Below are 19,170 nucleotides of genomic sequence, written 5' to 3'. Positions count from 1 at the left end.
AAGTCCGTTCGACTTCCAAAGCTTTCGACTTGCAAATCGCAGATTCTCATTGGCTGCGGGAAGCTCCTGCAGCCACCAATCGGAAGCCGCAGAAGCCCCATCGGACGTTCGGCTTCCGAAAGAACGCTCGAAAACAGTCGCTTCCGGGTTTCGGTTTTTCGGGAGCCAAAACGACCAAGTTCCAGGGCGTTTGACAACCAAGGTAGGACTAAAATGGCTCAGGACTGCATTGCCACAAGGACTGCCATATGAACCAACCCAGACTCTACAACAGGGATAGGCAATCTAAGGCCTGGGGGCCGGATGTGGCCCAATCGCCTTCTCCATCCGGCCCACGGATGGTCCGGGAATCAGTGTTTTTTTACATGAGTAGAATGTGTGCTTTTATTTAAAATGCACCTCTGGGTTATTTCTGGGGCATAGGAATTCATTCATTATTATTATTATTTTCCAAAATATAGTCCGGCCCACCACAAGTTCTGAGGGACAGTGGACCGGCCCACGGCTGAAAATGGTTGCTGACCCCTGCTCTACAATCCTCATCTGAAGCCCTTCTTTGTGTGCCTCCTCCATGAGAGGTCCGGTGGGTGGCAACATGACAACATGCCTTCTCTGTGGTGCCTCCCTGTTTGTGAAATGCTCTCCCTTGAGAGGCTCGCCTGGCACCTTTGTTACGTATCTTTAGGCACCAGGCAAAAACATTCCTCTTCTCCTTGGCCTTGGCTAACTAAACAACCGGTGGCCTTATAAACTGTGTTGCGGGGTGTGTGTGTGTGTTGTTTTTGTTTGTTACCGTGTTGTGTACTTTTGTGTTTTTATGTTGCAAACTGCCCTGTGATCCTTGAATGAAGGGCAATATAGAAATTTATTTAAGAAGAATTGGCAGAGCACATCTTAAGATTGGCAGAGCACATCTCCTGCAGCTGGAAGATCAAAATTAGTGTTGGAACCAATGAAGAATGTTTTTTAACAACGGAACTACCATGCGGACAATAACCGGAAAGTTGAAACCGGCTTCGAAAATACACAGGAAAAAGACAACAGTAAATGAAAGCATCTTGCACATTTTGAGTAAAATCTTTTTTTCACAGGAAGTTGCCTTTCCAAATAAGAAAGAGAGTAGGATACACTCGTCCCTCTTAATTCTCACATTCTAAAAATATTTCTATTATTGACGTGACTAAGGCAGAAGACTTGCTCAAACCAACTCCATGCGCTGGCTGAACTTCTTTGTAAAGACCATTTCCCCTTCAGAGAGTCGTTTTGAAATGCGTGGGGGATAAGGGAGGCTCATTCTTTTTGCAGACGGCGACTGCAGGGAAACCTTAGATCCGCTTCTTCCGGCGATTTCCAGAAATAAATCACGCCATCAAATACGAAGCTAGTCTTGGCTCTGTAATGAGCGTTATGGGCTTACTTGCCACCTAAGGGACTGCACAAAGCCAAAAAGGTTTGTTCAACGGTTTATTCTGTGCAACGTCCCCAAATTTACCAGCGAACCTTTACGTCTCAGCAAGGCTACGGGTAAAGTCTTCATTTCAGCTGCTGGTCCAGGCTATTTATAGAGCTAAGGAGTTCCTTAAAATAGCCATCATCTTCTCCTTCCTTTTGTTCGTCTGCCGCCAGCACTTCGTATTCTCGGCGAAGGAGGCTCAGTGTATGGCTGAGGCTGTGATCTGCTTTGTAGCTGTCCCTGCAGGAAGCTAGCAGCACATGCACGGTCTTCAAAACCTTCTCCCTGGCATCGTGCTCTGGCATCCTCAGGAGGTTAGAAATTATCCCGCACCAGCCTTGTTCCACAATGGCTGGGAGCAAGATCACTTGGCTGTACTGCTGGGCTCTCTCCCGGAACTGGTCGTCGTCATCCGGAGAGTCCTTGAGCGAAAGCTGCAAGAAAGTTCATCAAAATTATTATCCTGCACTTTCATTTATTCTATTTTATTTTGGTAATAAACTTTTATTAATTTTTCAAAAGCTTAACATAACATACTTCCCTACATAAATCCGTCTTTTTCCAAATTCCCATCCCATTTTCGGTGGTGTTTTAATTTCTTTTCCCACCCCCCACCCCCCTTCTGCAATGCTGCATTCTCTCATTCCTTCTGTCGCTCATGTTTCAAATCCTGCTCGCGAATTTGTCGTATTATAATATTTCTTTAAACAGTCCGAAAAAGGCTTCTCTTTTTTATTTATTTATTTCAACCGCCTCGGACGCTGCTTCGTTTTGCAAATGTGCTAGCAGTTTTGTTATTACGGGGCCTTTTGCTTTTTTGAAATCTAGTTTGCAAACATCCACGGATGTGGATTCCTAGTCTCCTGTAGCCCTTAAAGGAAAGGAGAAGCTCCTCTAAGGATTGAAATCGACCAGACCAGAAGCTGGTTGCAACCCAGGCTGCATCTAGACACATGAAAGAAGTGTTTCAGTTAAACGCGTTGTAAAACTTTGCACGAGAAATCGGGTTGGCAAAAACGGAACTCCAAAGCGCCATCTGGTGTCACAGTGCTATAATGCATATACAACGCATATAAAGCGCTTTTTCTTTGCCAGTGCAGCCGAGTCCCGAGTCCGATCTATTTCATCCTTCTGTTGCTTCCACGAGGAAGCGGCAGCAATTAGGTGTGAAGAAAAAGGAGGAAGCAGGCTTTTTCCACACAACCCCCCTAAAAAAAAACCTGTTATGCTGTACAATTATCAAGCTCCCCCTGCTAGATGAGGGCTACCACAGTGGTAGTCCAAGAGGAAATTGCTCTTCTTCTTCCACAGGAAAAATCAATGTGGACGCAGCCAAGAAGCTGAGCTCCATCGGCAAGGCTCCCGTGTTGGCACGGCCGGCTGGCCGGCCATCTGTCTTGGCATGTGCAGTAAAAGGGTTGCTTACACCACGGTGCTGCGAGACACAAAACTCAGGGGGTTGGGGTGCTGTTGGGTTTTTTTTTAAGCATTCCTGTTGTTGTTTTTTACTTGGCAGCCTCCTGTGGTAATTGCTATATATGTGCTTCATTAATTAGATCTTAATCACAAGGATCTCCTAACTACTATATTATCATTAAGGAAGATTGCTCTTCTCAACCCATCGGAACAGAGTCAAATCAGCCAAATTATAGGGGAACGCGCCCTGGGAACATGCCATGCTCCCCCGCATCTTGGGCTGCGCTAAAGACTTACTGAGATGCCTCGCTGTAACCGGCACGCCACAGTCACGTCTGCAGCAGCTGCAGAAAACAGGATGCTAGGCAATGAAATGGGTGCATAACCCAAAAGGGCAAGCAGAACAGCAGTACAGCATCCTGCAAAGCCAAGTGACCATTCAGACCCGAGAGACTCAAGGTGTGGGGAAAGCACACTCACTCAGATGCCCTTCGCAAGACTTGTCAACTCTGCCACCCAACCCCACCCTCCTGGCCTTTCCTACTTGCTATATCATGAATTTGATGTTGAGCATCAACATCAAAAACACTAAGATCGTGGCCACTGGTCCCATCACCTCCTGGCAAATAGAAGGGGAAGAAATGGAGGCAGTGAGAGATTTTACTTTCTTGGGCTCCATGATCACTGCAGATGGTGACAGTAGTCACGAAACTAAAAGACGCCTGCTTCTTGGGAGGAAAGCAATGACAAACCTAGACAGCATCTTAAAAAGCAGAGACATCACCTTGCCGACAAAGGTCCCTATAGTTCAAGCTATGGTTTTCCCAGTAGTAATGTATGGAAGTGAGAGCTGGACCATAAAGAAGGCTGATCGCCGAATAATTGATGCTTTTGAATTATGGTGCTGGAGGAGACTCTGGAGAGTCCCATGGACTGCAAGAAGATCAAACCTATCCATTCTTAAAGAAATCAGCCCTGAGTGCTCACTAGAAGGACAGATCATGAAGTTGAGGCTCCAGTACTTTGGCCACCTCATGAGAAGAGAAGACTCCCTGGAAAAGACCCTGATGTTGGGAAAGATGGAGAGCACAAGGAGAAGGGGATGACAGACGATGAGATGGTTGGACTGTGTTCTCGAAGCGACTGGCATGAGTTTGGCCAAACTGCAGCAGGCAGTGGAGGATAGGCGTGCCTGGCGTGCTCTGGTCCATGGGGTCACGAAGAGTCGGACACGACTGAACGACTGAACAACAACAATATCATGAATTTGATGCGCAGAAATGCAAGGCGAAGCTCTACCTCTCTTTCAAATCAGAAACAGTGAAGGCGGTGAAGGTCCTGGGTGAGTGCCTGGAGGAGGTCGGAGGATGGATGGCAGCTAACAGATTGAGGTTGAATCCTGACAAGACAGAAGTACTGTTTTGAGGGGGGCAGGGGGCGGGTGGGTGTCGGGGCCTTCTTGGTAGTGGCGCCCGCCCTGTGGAACACCCTCCCACCAGATGGCAAGGAAATAAAACAAGTATCTGACTTTTAGAAGACATCTGAAGGCAGCCCTGTTTAGGGAAGCTTTTAATGTTTGATGTTTTATTCTGTTTTTAGTCCTCTGTTGGGAGCCGCCCAGAGTGGCTGGGGAAACCCAGCCAGATGGGCAGGGTATAAATAAAATTATTATTATTATTATTATTATTATTATTATTATTATTATCATCATCATCATCAATGGCTTTTGAGGAAGTAAGTCATGCCCAAGCTCATCTGCAATGGGTTAAACCAGTGTTCTTCAACTTTGGGTCCCCAGATGTTCTTTGACTACAACTCCCATCATCACTAGCCAGCTGGGCCAGAGGTTGGGGATGATGGGAGTTGTAGTCCAACAGCATCTGGGGTTGAAGAACACTGGGTTAAACAGAACATAGGCAGGTTCTACTGCACCTTGAGACACAGTCTTCATCTCCTTCCATCATCAGCTGAGGAATTGGATGAAACTTCCAGCAGGAGATATCAGCCATGCACTAAATTAGGAGTGGGGAACCTTCTGTCCTCCATAAGTCTTTGCTCTACAGCTGATCTCCCATCATTCTGACCTTTGCACCATGCTGGCCGAGGGCAATGTGGGTTGGGGAGTCCAACCGCATATGTGGAGGGCCACAGGGTTCCCCCATCTGAGCGCTAAACAAGCCTATGTACGAAAATCTCACACTGCTGAGCTCTAGAAAAAGGAAGCACTCAATAAACAGAATAATGCATTCAGAGGACGGCCTCCAATTTGTAACTTGCCGCATCGCGGCATGCCAAATGCAATCATCCACGACTTTTGCAAAGTTTCCCCTTGTAAAGAGATTCTGGGTAATGGTGAGTCATCTATACAGAGCAAGATAATTGCCTTTTCCAGAGGGGAGACACACGAGGTTTGAGCAATCAGATTCGGAGCTGCAACTCTGGAAGACTTCGTTTGAAATTTCTGCCTTTGTACGAATAAGCCAAGCAGCGGGAAGCCAGACACCTTCTTGCGGGGGACGGGGGGGGACGACGACAGTGATAATGCCCTAGCTTGCAGGATTCCTGTAAGGGATGCTAGGTGAATCATTTTGAAAATGGATCAGGGGTGGGGAGTGTGAGAGATCCTATTCCCTCCCCTGTAGATACTTCCCCAACCGTGCCTCTCCCTAAGTTTCACTGACAACTAGGATGAATCCTTCAGTGTTCATATGGGAGTTGTCTCTGGGGGTACCTCAGGGCTCTACATTTGAAAACCTTTTGCTACCTATGGGATCTCCCTACCAGGGTTCCCAACTACTGCAGTTTGCCTCTCCTTTAGGCAAATAAGTGGCACACTTGGCTTCACTGTCCAGCCCTCTGTATGACAGGAGAATAAGCAAACGGTCTCCTCTTCCCCAGGAAAGCTTTGTTCTCTCCTCTTAGTCACACCTCTTAAGGTACTGATCCACTGCCACAGTCAGCGAACATTTAAGCACATTTAACTTTATTAGGTAACTTGAAAACATGGATGTCTCGGGTTATTACTGGTACAAATCTTCTTTTCATGTAATTCAGCTTTGTTGTAATATTTCCTGCATCCCTTTAGCAATGGTAATGACCTTTCCTCCCATTCCCCAAAGCCTAACCTCCACTTTTCTCTCTCTCTAACCCTCCACCCCCCAGCTGCCAAACCCCCAAATGCCTTTTAACGGTTGTTCCCCCTCCTTTTAGAATGCCAACTAGCTCCGCCTCCCAGGGAACACCTACCTAACATGGGAGTGATAGGTTAACCCATGAAGAACCTGAATCATCAGCAGGCATTATTCCGCCACAGGGAGACTCTAGCAAGTTGCCACCTGATGCCGTCGTGGTGTCAGGTTACTGACAGGTGAGCAGCCACCTGCCAATGGAAGGACGTCACACTTCCTGGGCTCCACCGTTCCAGTTCTTCGACTCCAGCAGTGAGGAAGATACAGCTCTCATTCTCTCCCTCTCTCTCTCTCTCTTCCCCCACCCCCCCTGCTAAAAGGAGGGTTTGGATGAATTTCTCCTTCCAGGGACACCCGGCCCATCCCCGCTGCACACCCGCCAATCTGTCCCACACAACAGCTCCGCTTACCTTTTCCACGACTAAGTCATAGAGAAGCGTCACAATGCGGATGCGCAACACCTCCGTCCCTTTCTCTGTGCAGAGGTGCCGGAGCACTTGAAGGCCTCCGAGCTTGAGGAACTGCTGCTGAGCGTAGGGGAACTGCCGCAGCATGGAGGACAAAGCAAAGAGAGCCTGGGAACAAAACACAACGCAGGGCGTTTGAGGCGCTTCTGGCCTGCCAAAAGCTTTCCAGCACAACCCCTCCGGCATGTGGCCCGCCCCCCCCCCGACACCTCCCTTGCCCCTAATAAACAATTTGTCTATATTTTCATCACGGTTTCGCTTTGGGGAATTCGTAGAGCCCAGAGTCTGAAGGAACCCGCTAAAGAGGTTTTCACTCCGGGACACGGCCTCATAGATTAGAACAACTATCATTTATAAATAACAATACTTTTCAGTTTCTGAAAATGCCCAGGCACCTGGCACTCCCTACTGGCTTCAGAATATTTTGCGGAGTTTCACAGACCCCCCCACCCCACCCCCTACGCAGACCGAGTAGAAAACAGGCTCTCTTCCCTTGCACACCTATCTCTTCTTCATCGCCAATGCTAGTTTTTCTTCCTTCTGTCCTTTCTTTTCTCTTATAAAAATCTTTCAATAAATTATTATTAGTACCAGTTACAGGTGGGTAGCCGTGTTGGTCTGCCATAGTCGAAACAAAATAGAAAATTCTTTCCAGTAGCACCTTAGAGACCAACTGAGTTTGTTCTTGGTATGAGCTTTCGTGTGCATGCACACTTCTTCAGATACACTGAAACAGAAGTCACCAGATCCTTAAATATAGTGAGGGAGTGGGGAGGGGTATTACTCAGAAGGGTGGTGGGAATGGGTGATCAGCTGATAGGTGTGGAAAACCTGTTGACGATTATTAGTAGTAGTAGTAGTTGTAAAGATAAAGGTAAAGGGACCCCTGACCGTTAGGTCCAGTCGCAGACGACTCTGGGGTTGCGACGCTCATCTCACTTTACTGGCCAAGGGAGCCGGCGTACAGCTTCCGGGTCATGTGGCCAGCATGACTAAGCCGCTTCTGGCGAACCAGAGCAGCACACGGAAACGCCGTTTACCTTCCCGCCGGAGCGGTACCTATTTATCTACTTGCACTTTGACATGCTTTCGAACTGCTAAGTTGGCGGGAGCAAGGACCGAGCAACAGGAGCTCACCCCGTCGCGGGGATTTGAACCGCCGACCTTCTGATCGGCAAGCCCTAGGGCGAAGTTCTGCCGCTTTCCACTTTTATGAAGCTACATAGAAAGGGGGGCACTTTTAAAAGCCAGAAGAAGCCAAGTGGAAGAAAGGGACTTGGATCAGATGGAAGAGCAGGGAAACTTTGGGCGTTCTGAGCTGCGTAGCATGAGGCTGGGGGTGGGTGGAGAGACACAGAGCCTTTCCACGTGTTTCAATTAGCAGCCATACAAGGAGAAATCCCAATAATGCTCTCTGGATGGAATTTTATTTAGACACAATTTCAGGGTGACATTTCTGATGGAAACCGAATACAACCCGAGGACTGTGGAACTCCTTTGGCTCCTCTGCATGTATTATAAAATGCGGAAACGGTACCCTCCGGTTAGAGTCCCAGAAAATCAGAGCTGCCGGCTTGCCCTCAACAGTGAATGCTGAACATCTTCCCATGCTCTTTCTAGGAAGAAATGAGCACGCAGCATCTTGTCCCCTCTAGTTCAGCTTCTTCCTCTATTACTTTCTCTCCAGCAATTTAGTGGTTGCTTCTCCTCCTCCTCCTCCTCCTTCCTCTTCCTCCTCCTCCTCTTCTTCTTTATCTAGGCTGCAGCAAAGCCATGCTGTGATGTTTCAATTCCCATTGCACCGCAAATCGGTGGGAAATAAATCTCAATCATGTTCTCGCTGTACCGGAATTTTGATGGGTGTAAGCACCGCGCTCTGGATTAAATGCTAATGCAAAGCACAGTCCCAGCGAGCGCTGATCCCATCTTCCTTTTGTTCAGAGCAGGGATAGGAAGAAATCCTGTGTGGAGGGGGGGGAGGGCAGGTAGCATCAGGTCTGCCTGTTCCTCACTCAAAACTGCTGCCTCATGAAAAGGAGTGCCCCTTTGCAGACCACACACCGTCGCTAGCAGCCCTTTTTCATTATTTGGCTTTGTCACAGAAGACCTACAAATCTGACTCCCTAGCTAGACATCTTGCAACGTCCTCCCAGTGTGGTGTAGTGGTTAAGAGCGGTAGACTCGTAATCTGGTGAACCGGGTTCGCGTCCCCGCTCCTCCACATGCAGCTGCTGGGTGACCTTGGGCTAGTCACACTTCTTTGAAGTCTCTCAGCTCCACTCACCTCACAGAGTGCTTGTTGTGGAGGAGGAAGGGAAAGGAGAATGTTAGCCGCTTTGAGACTCCTTCGGGTAATGAAAAGCGGGATATCAAATCCAAACTCTTCTTCTTCTTCTTCCCGGCCACGTCTCACCCACTCTTGTGGCCCTTACTAGCAATTCTCCTCTCCCTTTTACAATTCTTCAGAGCTGTTTCCCCACAAAGTCAGGTTGTTAATCACCCCTTGCTGTTTTCTCCAGGTGTGTGTGTGTGTGTGTGTGTGTGTGTGTGTGTGTGTGTGTGTTGGGGCGAGGAAGGACACATTCACAGACAATCAGGGGACCCCTCCTTACCAGGGCTGCTTGCCTGTATTGGAGGCAGTCGGAAGCATCAACCCAGAAATACTCTGCACGAACCGTTTGCCAGGATCTTAGCATGCACCGAAGGGCCTGAGACACCTGGATAGGTTAACTGTGCTGGCCTGAAGTCCTCGGGGTTAAAATCCCTGTTCCTCCTCAGGACCCATCAAGTGTTAAGAGCCAATCCTTTTACATCAGCCTGTCTCCAAGGCAAGCTTGCGGTAGGATGTGAGCTGCGGCTTATTAATGAGCCTTCCTATGTAGCTTCTTCAGGGGGCCGCAGAGCAAGTACTTTGCAACTGGGGGAAACCAGTCAGCAGCGAGCATGGTGTGAATATTTATCTTTATTTGTGTTTGTTGAATTTCTATCCCGCCCTTTTCTTCGAGGAGCTCAAGGTGGCATTACATGGTTCTCCCTTTCTTCGTTTAACCCCCCCCCCCACAGCAACCCCGTGAGGCAGATTTAGTCTGAGAGGCAGTGACTGGCCCAAAGTCACCCAGAGAGTTTCATGGCTTAGTCCAGGGGTGGCCAACTCCCAAGAGACTGTGATCTACTTACAGAATTAAAAAACTGGCAGTGATCTACCCCCTTTTTGGGGTTCAGGTCAAAGTTGTTGAGCATTTTGGGGGAGGAGGAAAGCCCCGTTTTTTTAGGCATTCAGATCAAAGTTGTTGAATTTTTTAGGGAGAAGGAAAGCCCTGTTTTGGGGGGTGCAGGGCGAAAAAAATGAGCTTTTTAAAGGGAAGGCTATGTTGCTGAGCTTCTTTGGGGGATCCAGTGATCTACCAGAGACGTCCCGTGATCTACCGGTAGATCACGATCTACCTGTTGGATGTGCCTGGCTTAGTCCAACACTCCAACCACTGTAGCACATTGGTTCTCGAAGCAATTTGCAGAACAAGCCCTCTAGTGCAGTAAAATGATGGAGAAGGAGGAGGTGAAGAAGAAGAAGAAGAAGAAAAAGAAAAAGAAAAAGAAGAAGAAGAAGAAGAAGAAATTCCAAACACAAACACACACCCCTCTACTGTTTGGATGCTGCTAAGCACTTAAGACTGATCACCGATGAATTGATGCTTTTGAATTATGGTGCTGGAGGAGACTGGAGAGTCCCATGGACTGCAAAAAGTTCAAACTTATCCATCCTTAAAAAAATCAGCCCTGAGTGCTCACTGGAAGGGCAGATCCTGAAGTTGGGGCTCTAGTACTTTGGCCACCTCATGAGAAGAGAAGACTCCCTAGAAAAGACCCTGATGTTGGGGAAAGATGGAGGGCACAAGGAGAAGGGGACGACAGAGGATGAGATGGTTGGACAGTGTTCTCGAAGCGACTGGCATGAGTTTGGCCAGACTGCGGGAGGCAGTGGAGGATAGGGGTGCCAGGCGTGCTCTGGTCCATATGGGGTCACGAAGAGTCGGACACGACTGAACGACTGAACGACAACAAAAGCACTTAAGACGGAGACAAACATTAAAAACAAAACAAAACAAAAACCAACTATACGCTACAAGAATGTAATTTTGGTGGACTGAACGAGGATGTTCTCCGCTCTCTGCCTTCCTTCCCTCTAGGAGACGGTTAGAACACTTTGTCAGATTAACAATACACTCAGTGTAGCTTTCAGGAACACGCCGTAAATATATTTCTGCAAGTGCAGCTTTATATAAGGGTCTGCATCTAGTGAGGGACTCTCCCTCGGGAAGCATTTCACTGTTACATGAACCTATCCGTCAGTCTCTTGTACCTTTTGTTTGTTTGTTTGTTTCCCTGTGGCAAGCACACATCCAGAGAAACTCGGGGTTCTAAACACAGGTAGAAGGGAGACATATCCCAGGGCAGCCTTTGTAACATTCTTGGCAGCGCAGCCCTGAATACAGTAGACCCTCAAGAATTAATACAAAGCGCTACCTATTTACTCTGCTGTTGCAAAAGGGTCTCTGAATTAAACGCAGAGGCTCGGAGGTTTATGGGGGAACATTTGTGGCTGGCAACAACAGCTGTAACTCTGCTTGATAAGATAAGGGTAACTGGATCTCATGCACCAGGGAGTAAATTGATCGCCGAAGAAGCGGCAAAGAACCGACCCTCTCGAGCCCATCAGTCCCGAACATTTAGCTGGGGGGCATTATCGGGCTTCGCCCCTTACAAAAGCACCCGATATTGGTCACTGCTGGAGGCAGATTACTGAGCTGCATGAAGCAATTATCTCATTCCCTGAATTGTCTCCTCCGATGTTCCGTTAGCCTCCGAAATCCAAGCCTGCCAGCGGGGTAAGTTAAGTTTCCTCCCTGAAAGTCTGCACCGTACAGGGCAATCTGCCCCGCAGCCCTCTAGAAAACAGACCACGCAATGAGACGCCTTCCCTTTATAAAGGGCCTCGGTGCCGCGGTTGCAATCACAATAAGCCAATTCCAGCAAATGGCAATGTAACCCAGGAAAGAGCATGCAATTGCGCTTCCTTTATAATTCCCAGAGAATAGCCATGCTCAAATTATTATTATTATTATCATTATTATTATTACTACTACAGCAGAGTATATTAGCACAACACAAGAACTAAAGATTACTGGAATACATAAAGACCCTTGCACACGATGGCTATATATTGACTCCAGTTAAAAGAGGCAGGCAGCAGACCCTTCCTACATTCTTATGAAATGTTGGACGTTCACTGAATATTAGAGTTTGGAAGAGACCCCGAGGGTCCCCTAGTCCAGCCCCCTGCAACTGCAGGAATATGCAGCTGCTCCCATACAAGGAGCAAACCTGTAGCCTTGGCATCGTCAGCACCATGCTCTAACCAACAGAGCTACGTTCAGAGGGCACATGTTTGAAGAAGAGTTTGGATTTGATATCCCGCTTTTCACTACCCGAAGGAGTCTCAAAGCGGCTAACATTCTCCTTTCCCTTCCTCCCCCACAACAAACACTCTGTGAGGTGAGTGGGGCTGAGAGACTTCAGAGAAGTGTGACTAGCCCAAGGTCACCCAGCAGCTGCATGTGGAGGAGCGGGGACGCGAACCCGGTTCCCCAGATTACGAGTCTGCCGCTCTTAACCACTACACCAAACTGGCTCTCTTTGAACCCTCTGATCGCCGTCAAAATTGATTTGAACTGGTTAGGTGCCCGGTTTTTCCAATGGGAGGGCGGAACCCAGATATATTTGTTTTTCCTTATCTTGGGATCCTATTAAGATTAAAGGACAGAGAACCCAAGAAAAAGTGTGTGGAAGGGGGACGTTTTAAGTTTTATGTGGCCTCTAAATATGTCTCTAGGCCACACATACTCCCATCTCACTGTTTCCCGGTCTCTCAAAGCTAATTTTATTTCAAAATACAGCACTGGAGCTCTGGGGCATGCTACAGATTATAACTGAGAATTTGGTTCACGGAGACATAGGAAGCACATTTTTTTCCAGAAAAATGTGCTCGGACCGACACACGTGATGTACAAAAGGTGGCAGAGGATAACCAACGTCCTGAGTAAATCTGCAATCCTGCTAGGTTGCAAATAGTCCTGCAAAAACCATCTTCTACAAGCAGCCAACACTGAACTAATTCGGCATGAAAATACATATAATACAGTATTTTCCCTCCATAGTGTCATTTTCAATCTAATATAGACTGGGAACCACTGGGACAGATGCCTCTCTATACTATAGAGACTATAAAGCACTTCAGATAACTGTCCCTCTCAAATTAAATGAGATTATCAAGTCTGGAAATTACTAGGTCTGGCTATTGCAGTAGGATGATTGCAGCCCAAGGAGGTAAACATAGCTGCCAATGAAGGGATGCAACCATTTTTAATTAGAGGGGTGACTCCTGTTCCAGTGCATTGTCCTGATTTGTTTGCACAGCCAAAACACAATCTAGCCTTAGGTCTACGTACGTCCACCTACAGAGGTCTACAGGCGTTCTCATACAAAATGCAATTATCCAAGCTGCTCCTGAAAGACAGCCAAGCACATATTGCTCTCCCCTTACCTTTTTCTTCACAGCCAGGGGCTGATCTGTGGCCAAAATCACCAGCAGCTTTTGCAAAGCGCCCCCCTCAATCGCAGCGACTTGTATTTTGGGGTTGCTGGGAAGAGAAATGGAACTCATTAGGCTCAGAGACACTTTGGCTGCAACCAGACTTCTACAAAAGACAGTTGCAGGGCAGGTTACTCTGAGAAAGATACTGCAAGGTTTTTAAACGAAGCCCTTGAGTCCTACTGCTATCATTCAAAAGGGGCCATGTTTATTTTGCCTCGGAAGGCGCCACCTGCTGATACGAACTGAAAATGCAAGACGCTCTAGTTCATTTTCTCACACGGAGTATACATTTACCTGCGTGAAATACACACGTCTGCAGAAATAAAAAGGAACCTCCCTCCCCAAACAAAAACAATGAAGTTACTTGCCAGTTGTTGCATGCTCAATAGCAGGGGCGTAGCGAGGGGGGGCGTAGGGGGCGGTCTGACCCGGGTACCACCCCGGGGGGTGACACTCCAGGGCGGAGCCCCACCCCCTCGATTGGTGCCTCCAAACCCTCGCCCGCCCGGCGCTTTTTTCGGCACTGGCTGGCCTGCGGAGCCACGGCATGGAGGCGAGGGGCAGGCCAGCGAGGAGGGGGCGTCACGCTTGTCTCCGGCATGACGCCCCCTCCTCGCTGGCCCAGCCCCGTTTTTATGGGGTCCAACTCACAGTTCTGCAGCTTCTAGTCCTACAGCCATTTCTACAGTTTCCCGACAGATAATCTAATCAGCCAGTCACATGTCGCTGGGAAACAAACAGCCTCCCTCTTCATTCAACAATGGAGGCCTGGGCAAGGGGGCGGGGCTGGAAAGGGAGCCTTATCTCACTTGCTGAACAGCTGTTCAGCGGCTTCCTTTCAACACCCCCTTCTCTCTTTGTAAAAAAAAAAAAAAGAGCATGATCTGCTTTTGGCCCCTAGGCAATTCGGCTCCAGAGACCATGCATTCGCTCCATAAGACGCACAGACATTTCCCCTTACTTTTTAGGAGGAAAAAAGTGCATCTTATGGAGCGAAAAACACGGTAGATTGAGAAACGACCAGGCCCTAGACCAGTGTCTTTGCTGAGGTCTCAGTAAGAAAGAAGGGAAGTATTTTTGCAATGCTGGAAACAGAAAAGCGATATCATGCGACAGAAAGAGAAGGATCAAGGAGGGGAGAGAAATCAAGCTTTCTATTCATGACAGGCAACGTTCTCAATTGATAAGGAGAATGGAGAGTCCTTCTTCCCTTTAGTAGTGTTTCTTGTAGGCTTTATGCAAACTTCCATTGCCAGCAAAGGCATAAGGACCTCGTTGAATATGAAATAACGGTTAAGCACCTTTGGGCTTGCAGTGAACTGCAATGAACATTTCACTTATTGAGGCAAAAGGCTTTGGCAGAAAGATGCATCTGGGGAAAAAATGGCAGCGGGAAGGAAACAAGCCTTTTAATGTAAGCAAGAAGTGCCGGCTACCGCATGATCTTAATACTGCGACGCGAGAAACATTTCAGGACCGTAAGCGGCAGGTGGGTGTTGGAAAACCACTGTATAATCGAGCAATGCAATTGGAAGTGAAATATGACTGGCGCAGCTTGAACCAGTGGAAATGAGATGTAGGCCGTAAGGGGCATTTGGGATGAGCCTTTAAGTGTCACAGCAACTTGTTCATAAAACACTCCGCCACAGATTGCTGCTTCAGCAAGGGAATCTCTCCCAGCACTCTCCCCTTCCCCCGAGTTTCATTTTTACAGATTATTCCATTAATCTGCTCACTTAAATGTCACATCTGTTCCTTAATATTTTTAATTCAAGCTCATTTTCCACCTCTCCTTGGCTCTTCTGTTTCGATTAAGTTGACGATTTATTTAAACACTTATTATCCGGAGCTGCGTAATCTTATTCTCGGATCAGTCTTCCCTTGAGGAATGAGGGGAAAGAAATGGGCTGAATCCTCTGGAGATCAGTAAAGGTAAAGGTAAAGGGACCCCTGACTGTTAGGTCCAGTCATGTCCAACTCTGGGGTTGTGGCGCTCATCTCGCGTTACTGGCTGAGGGAGCCGGCGTACAGCTTCCAGGTCATGTGGCCAGTATGACAAAGCCGCTTCTGGCGAACCAGAGCAGCACACGGAAACGCCGTTTACCTTCCCTCCAGAGTGGTACCTATTTATCTACTTGCACTTTGACGTGCTTTCGAACTGCTAGGTGGGCAGGAGCTGGGACTGAGCAACGGGAGCTCACCCCGTCGCGGGGATTCGAACCGACGACCTTCTGATCAGCAAGCCCTAGGCTCTGTGGTTTAACCCGCAGCGCCACCCGCATCCCTCTGGAGATCAGTAGGCACTGCAATTCTTCCTTATCACACGACTTTTAGACTTCGCCAGTGTGGTGTAGTGGTTAAGAGTGGTAGACTCGTAATCTGGTGAACCGGGTTTGCTTCCCCGCTCCTCCACAGGGAGGGTGACCTGCATAGTTCATTAATTCATTTCCCCCAATCTTCTTTATCTTCTTTGGGGGTGGCTTCCTCCTTCTATAGGGATGGGCTGATCTTGGCTTGGTTTCAACACTCAGATGCAGGGACAAAGTCTTCCGCTCTATAAGCCAGTGTGGTGTAGTGGTTGAGAACGGTAGACTCGTAATCTGGTGAACCGGGTTCGCTTCCCCGCTCCTCCACATGCAGGGTGACCTTGGGCTAGTCACACTTCTCTGAAGTCTCTCAGCCCCACTCACCTCACAGAGTGTTTGTTGTGGGGGAGGAAGGGAAAGGAGAATGTTAGCCGCTTTGAGACTCCTTCGGGTAGTGAAAAGCGGGGTATCAAATCCAAACTCCTCCTCCTCCTCTTCTTCTTCTTCTCTTCGCCTTTGTTCCACGGAGCTAAATGCAGTGTGCATGAGGCTCCCAGAGAGGCATTGACCAGACTCAGACCTGTTTTGTTTCATCAAGACTGCAGCAGCAGTGTGAGCCTTCAGATCATGCAAAACTACCCATCTCTAGAAGATCCAGGACTCTTCCAAAGCAGTTCCTCTGTTCTGAATGAAGCATAACTGGAGAAACGATACACGGTGAGTGATAGCCAATGTTAGTCATGATCAGAGTAGATCCATTGAAATCAGCAGGCTTAAGTTACTTGTGCAATGGATTTCGATGGGTCTACTCAGAGCATGACTAGCAGCGGCTATCACCCCCATGTTACGTTCTTAATTTGCCTATTGGAAAAGTGCCTTTCACAACCCTCAGACTCAGCTGGGTCCACTGGGAGCCATTTGAAGCAGAAGTAGCCTGGTTTTCAAAAAGCATGTTACCATTTGTCACACAGCAGGGAATTTCCTTCTTAAATCGAGCCAACTAAGGTGTCCTGGACCTGGACCATAATGTATGGCAGAGAAACAAAACACCCTACCAGGTGATTTCACAACTGGTCCATGTGTCAGGATTAGACCGTCCATGTGTCAGGATTAGATACTGCTATTTAACTGTCAAATTGGAATGGGTTTAGGAGAGATGATATCGTGTCCAAAAAAGGTGCTGAATTTGCTCCCCTCCTTGTAACCTCTTGCCAGTGATATTAATACATATTGGTCTTTTATCCGTGAAACACTTGATCCATATAAATGCACTCAACTGCAGGAATATTTAGGTCTCCTTCGCGCAATCAGACAAAACACACCCCAGCTCAAGTCTATCCTTTGCACAATGTACTTGCAACCCTGACTCAACAACTATCATTTTTAATGATGTTTTTGTATTGTGTTTTTAACGTGTTATCCAACTAGCACTCAGAAATGCCAACAGGATTTCCTGGCCCTGGTATACTGTCTGGGAGTCATGCCCCCGCATCCCCTCACCCCAAATCAATCTGTCGACAAGATCTGCTGCTTATGTACTTATATATTCACTTAACTCTAGCCTACTTCACAGGGTTTCTGCAAATATAAAAGGGTACATAACCGTGCGCTCCTAGGTGGAAAATATACAAATATATGTCGCACAGTGTAGATACACACACACACACACACACACACACAACACTCTGCCAACCTCGAGAAACAAAAAATAATCCTTGTGTAAAAGCACAGTCAAATAGGAATTTTAATTATAGGATTTATTTATTCATGATTATTTGCTGCTTTGGGAGGGCACCCTTCTAATCCGCAGTTGCGGGTGGTCAACACTCCTTCCTCTGACTGCTAAGCAACCGTGATTCAGCATCCTTAGCAATGGTGCTGCCTGCTGAGCCAGCACCTTAAAGCTGCCTCTGTGTTTTGTTTTATAACTTTCTTTAGGGGTGTCTGATTGACTTATTGATTTTAAGAAAGCTAAGTGTCTGGGGTCCCTGCTAGCTTGGGGCCTGGTACATGTGCACCCCCCTTTACCACCCCCCAACGGCAGCCCTGTTGGAGGTATGCGGGGGGGGGGCAGGGAATTATGATTGCTGGTGTTGCTATTTGTATTTGATCGATTTAAGCCGTTAATTTTCTTAAGAGCTGGTCCAGCACAGGAGAGGGTTCCACACCCTTGCTCTGTTGTCTATTAAAATGTTGGAAACATGCACAGAATACAGCAAGTGGCACTACAAACCCCATCATCCCTCACTACTGGTCTTGCCAGCGAGGGATGATGAGAGCTGTAGTCCAAACTAGAGCTGGAGACTCTAGTTTGAGAAACACTGGATTAGAGGAACTAGAGAGCCAGTGTGGTGTAGTGGTTAAGAGCGGTAGTCTCGTAATCTGGGGAACCGGGTTCGCGTCTCCGCTCCTCCACATGCAGCTGCTGGGTGACCTTGGGCTAGTCACACTTCTCTGAAGTCTCTCAGCCCCACTCACCTCACAGAGTGTTTGTTGTGGGGGAGGAAGGGAAAGGAGAATGTTGGCCGCTTTGAGACTCCTTCGGGTAGTGAAAAGCGGGATATCAAATCCAAACTCTTCTTCCTCTTCTTCTTCTTCCCCACCCCGGTCTCCCCGGCTTCAGCATCAAACCTGAATGCCCACTTTTTTGCGCCTCCCCTCCCACCGCTGCAGCAAACCCGCCACCCTAACTCAACAACGGCGAGCTCGTAGGCAAGGCGGCCTACTCTGCCATTCACCTCAGGTCTTCCTCCCCATCTCAACACGCATTTTGAGTGATTGTACCTCCTTCCCAGAAACCCCCCCCCCCTGCCGCCTTTCAGACACCGGCTGCATTTATTTCTACCCAAAGACTTAACACGAGTTTTACAAATGTGCTTTAGAAATGAAATACCGCCGACATTTTCCGGCCTCGGAATCGTTTTGTGAATGGGATAATAATGAGCGTGTTTGATCGAATGTAGAGGAGTTGGGGGGGGGGGAGTTTAATGGCTCTTATGATTATATCAGGACGGCCAGCTGAGCTCAGCATGGGTTTGCTCCTTCTCCCTTTTCCACACACACACACACACACACCCTGCCGCAAGGTGTGATGCGGCTTGTTTGTAAAGTAGTTCCTTTTGTTCTCCTCCAAGCACGACTCTCTTCTGGTATGGAGGCCTGCCCTCGGCAACTGTTGCCATGGTTTTTACACTTCAGTGCATTGGCGAGGGGAGGCCTGCTCGTGCGGCAGCTGTTATTTACGTGGCTGCGGCTATGAAAAATGGCCAAGGGAGCCAGGAGCCCCCACTATTTTTTTGCGCCGGATCCTGCCGCCTCCTCCTGATCCGCGCCAGGTTAAAAGTTGTACCGCAGAGAAGTCGGTCGATGTGCACAGGGGAGTCGGCGTTTCCTAAGCTTGACGAGCCCCATCTGCCCCTCACTTCCCTCTATCTACAGCATGTGCAGAAACCTGCCTTCTTGACTGGTGGTCTCTTCCGCTCAATCCACCAGAGCCTGTCATCGCATGCAGGGGAAGCATAGCAGTAGATTTGGTTCAGGGCTGCTAGAAACAGACCCTACAGCACTTCAGAACATAGCTGTCAAGTTTCGGATTTGAAAATAAGGGATCAGCAGTCTCCCCTATCCCGGGGACAGTCACATGTCAGTGGTGGGCGGAGCCAGAAGCAAAAGTGGGCGGAGCAGCAAT

The 19,170-nt window shown here is 48.1% G+C and overlaps 1 protein-coding gene across 2 annotated transcripts in view; it reads right to left on the bottom strand.

Moving 5' to 3' along the window:
* Positions 1-1,058: 1,058 nt before the first annotated feature.
* Positions 1,059-19,170, bottom strand: part of SIL1 (SIL1 nucleotide exchange factor) — a 50,470-nt gene continuing 32,358 nt past the window's right edge. For both annotated transcript variants that reach the window (XM_033142804.1, XM_033142803.1), the window contains 3 exons: positions 13,126-13,222; positions 6,468-6,632; positions 1,059-1,887 (listed from right to left, as the gene is read on the bottom strand). In XM_033142804.1, coding sequence (XP_032998695.1) covers positions 1,534-1,887; positions 6,468-6,632; positions 13,126-13,222 — 616 coding nt within the window. In that variant the 3' untranslated portion in view covers positions 1,059-1,533. The remainder of the gene's footprint in view (positions 1,888-6,467; positions 6,633-13,125; positions 13,223-19,170) is intronic.

This window comes from Lacerta agilis, chromosome 3 (assembly GCF_009819535.1).
Source record: "Lacerta agilis isolate rLacAgi1 chromosome 3, rLacAgi1.pri, whole genome shotgun sequence".
In the NCBI taxonomy this organism is placed as follows: Eukaryota; Metazoa; Chordata; class Lepidosauria; order Squamata; family Lacertidae; genus Lacerta; species Lacerta agilis.
This window is presented reverse-complemented; position numbering and strand designations above follow the sequence as displayed.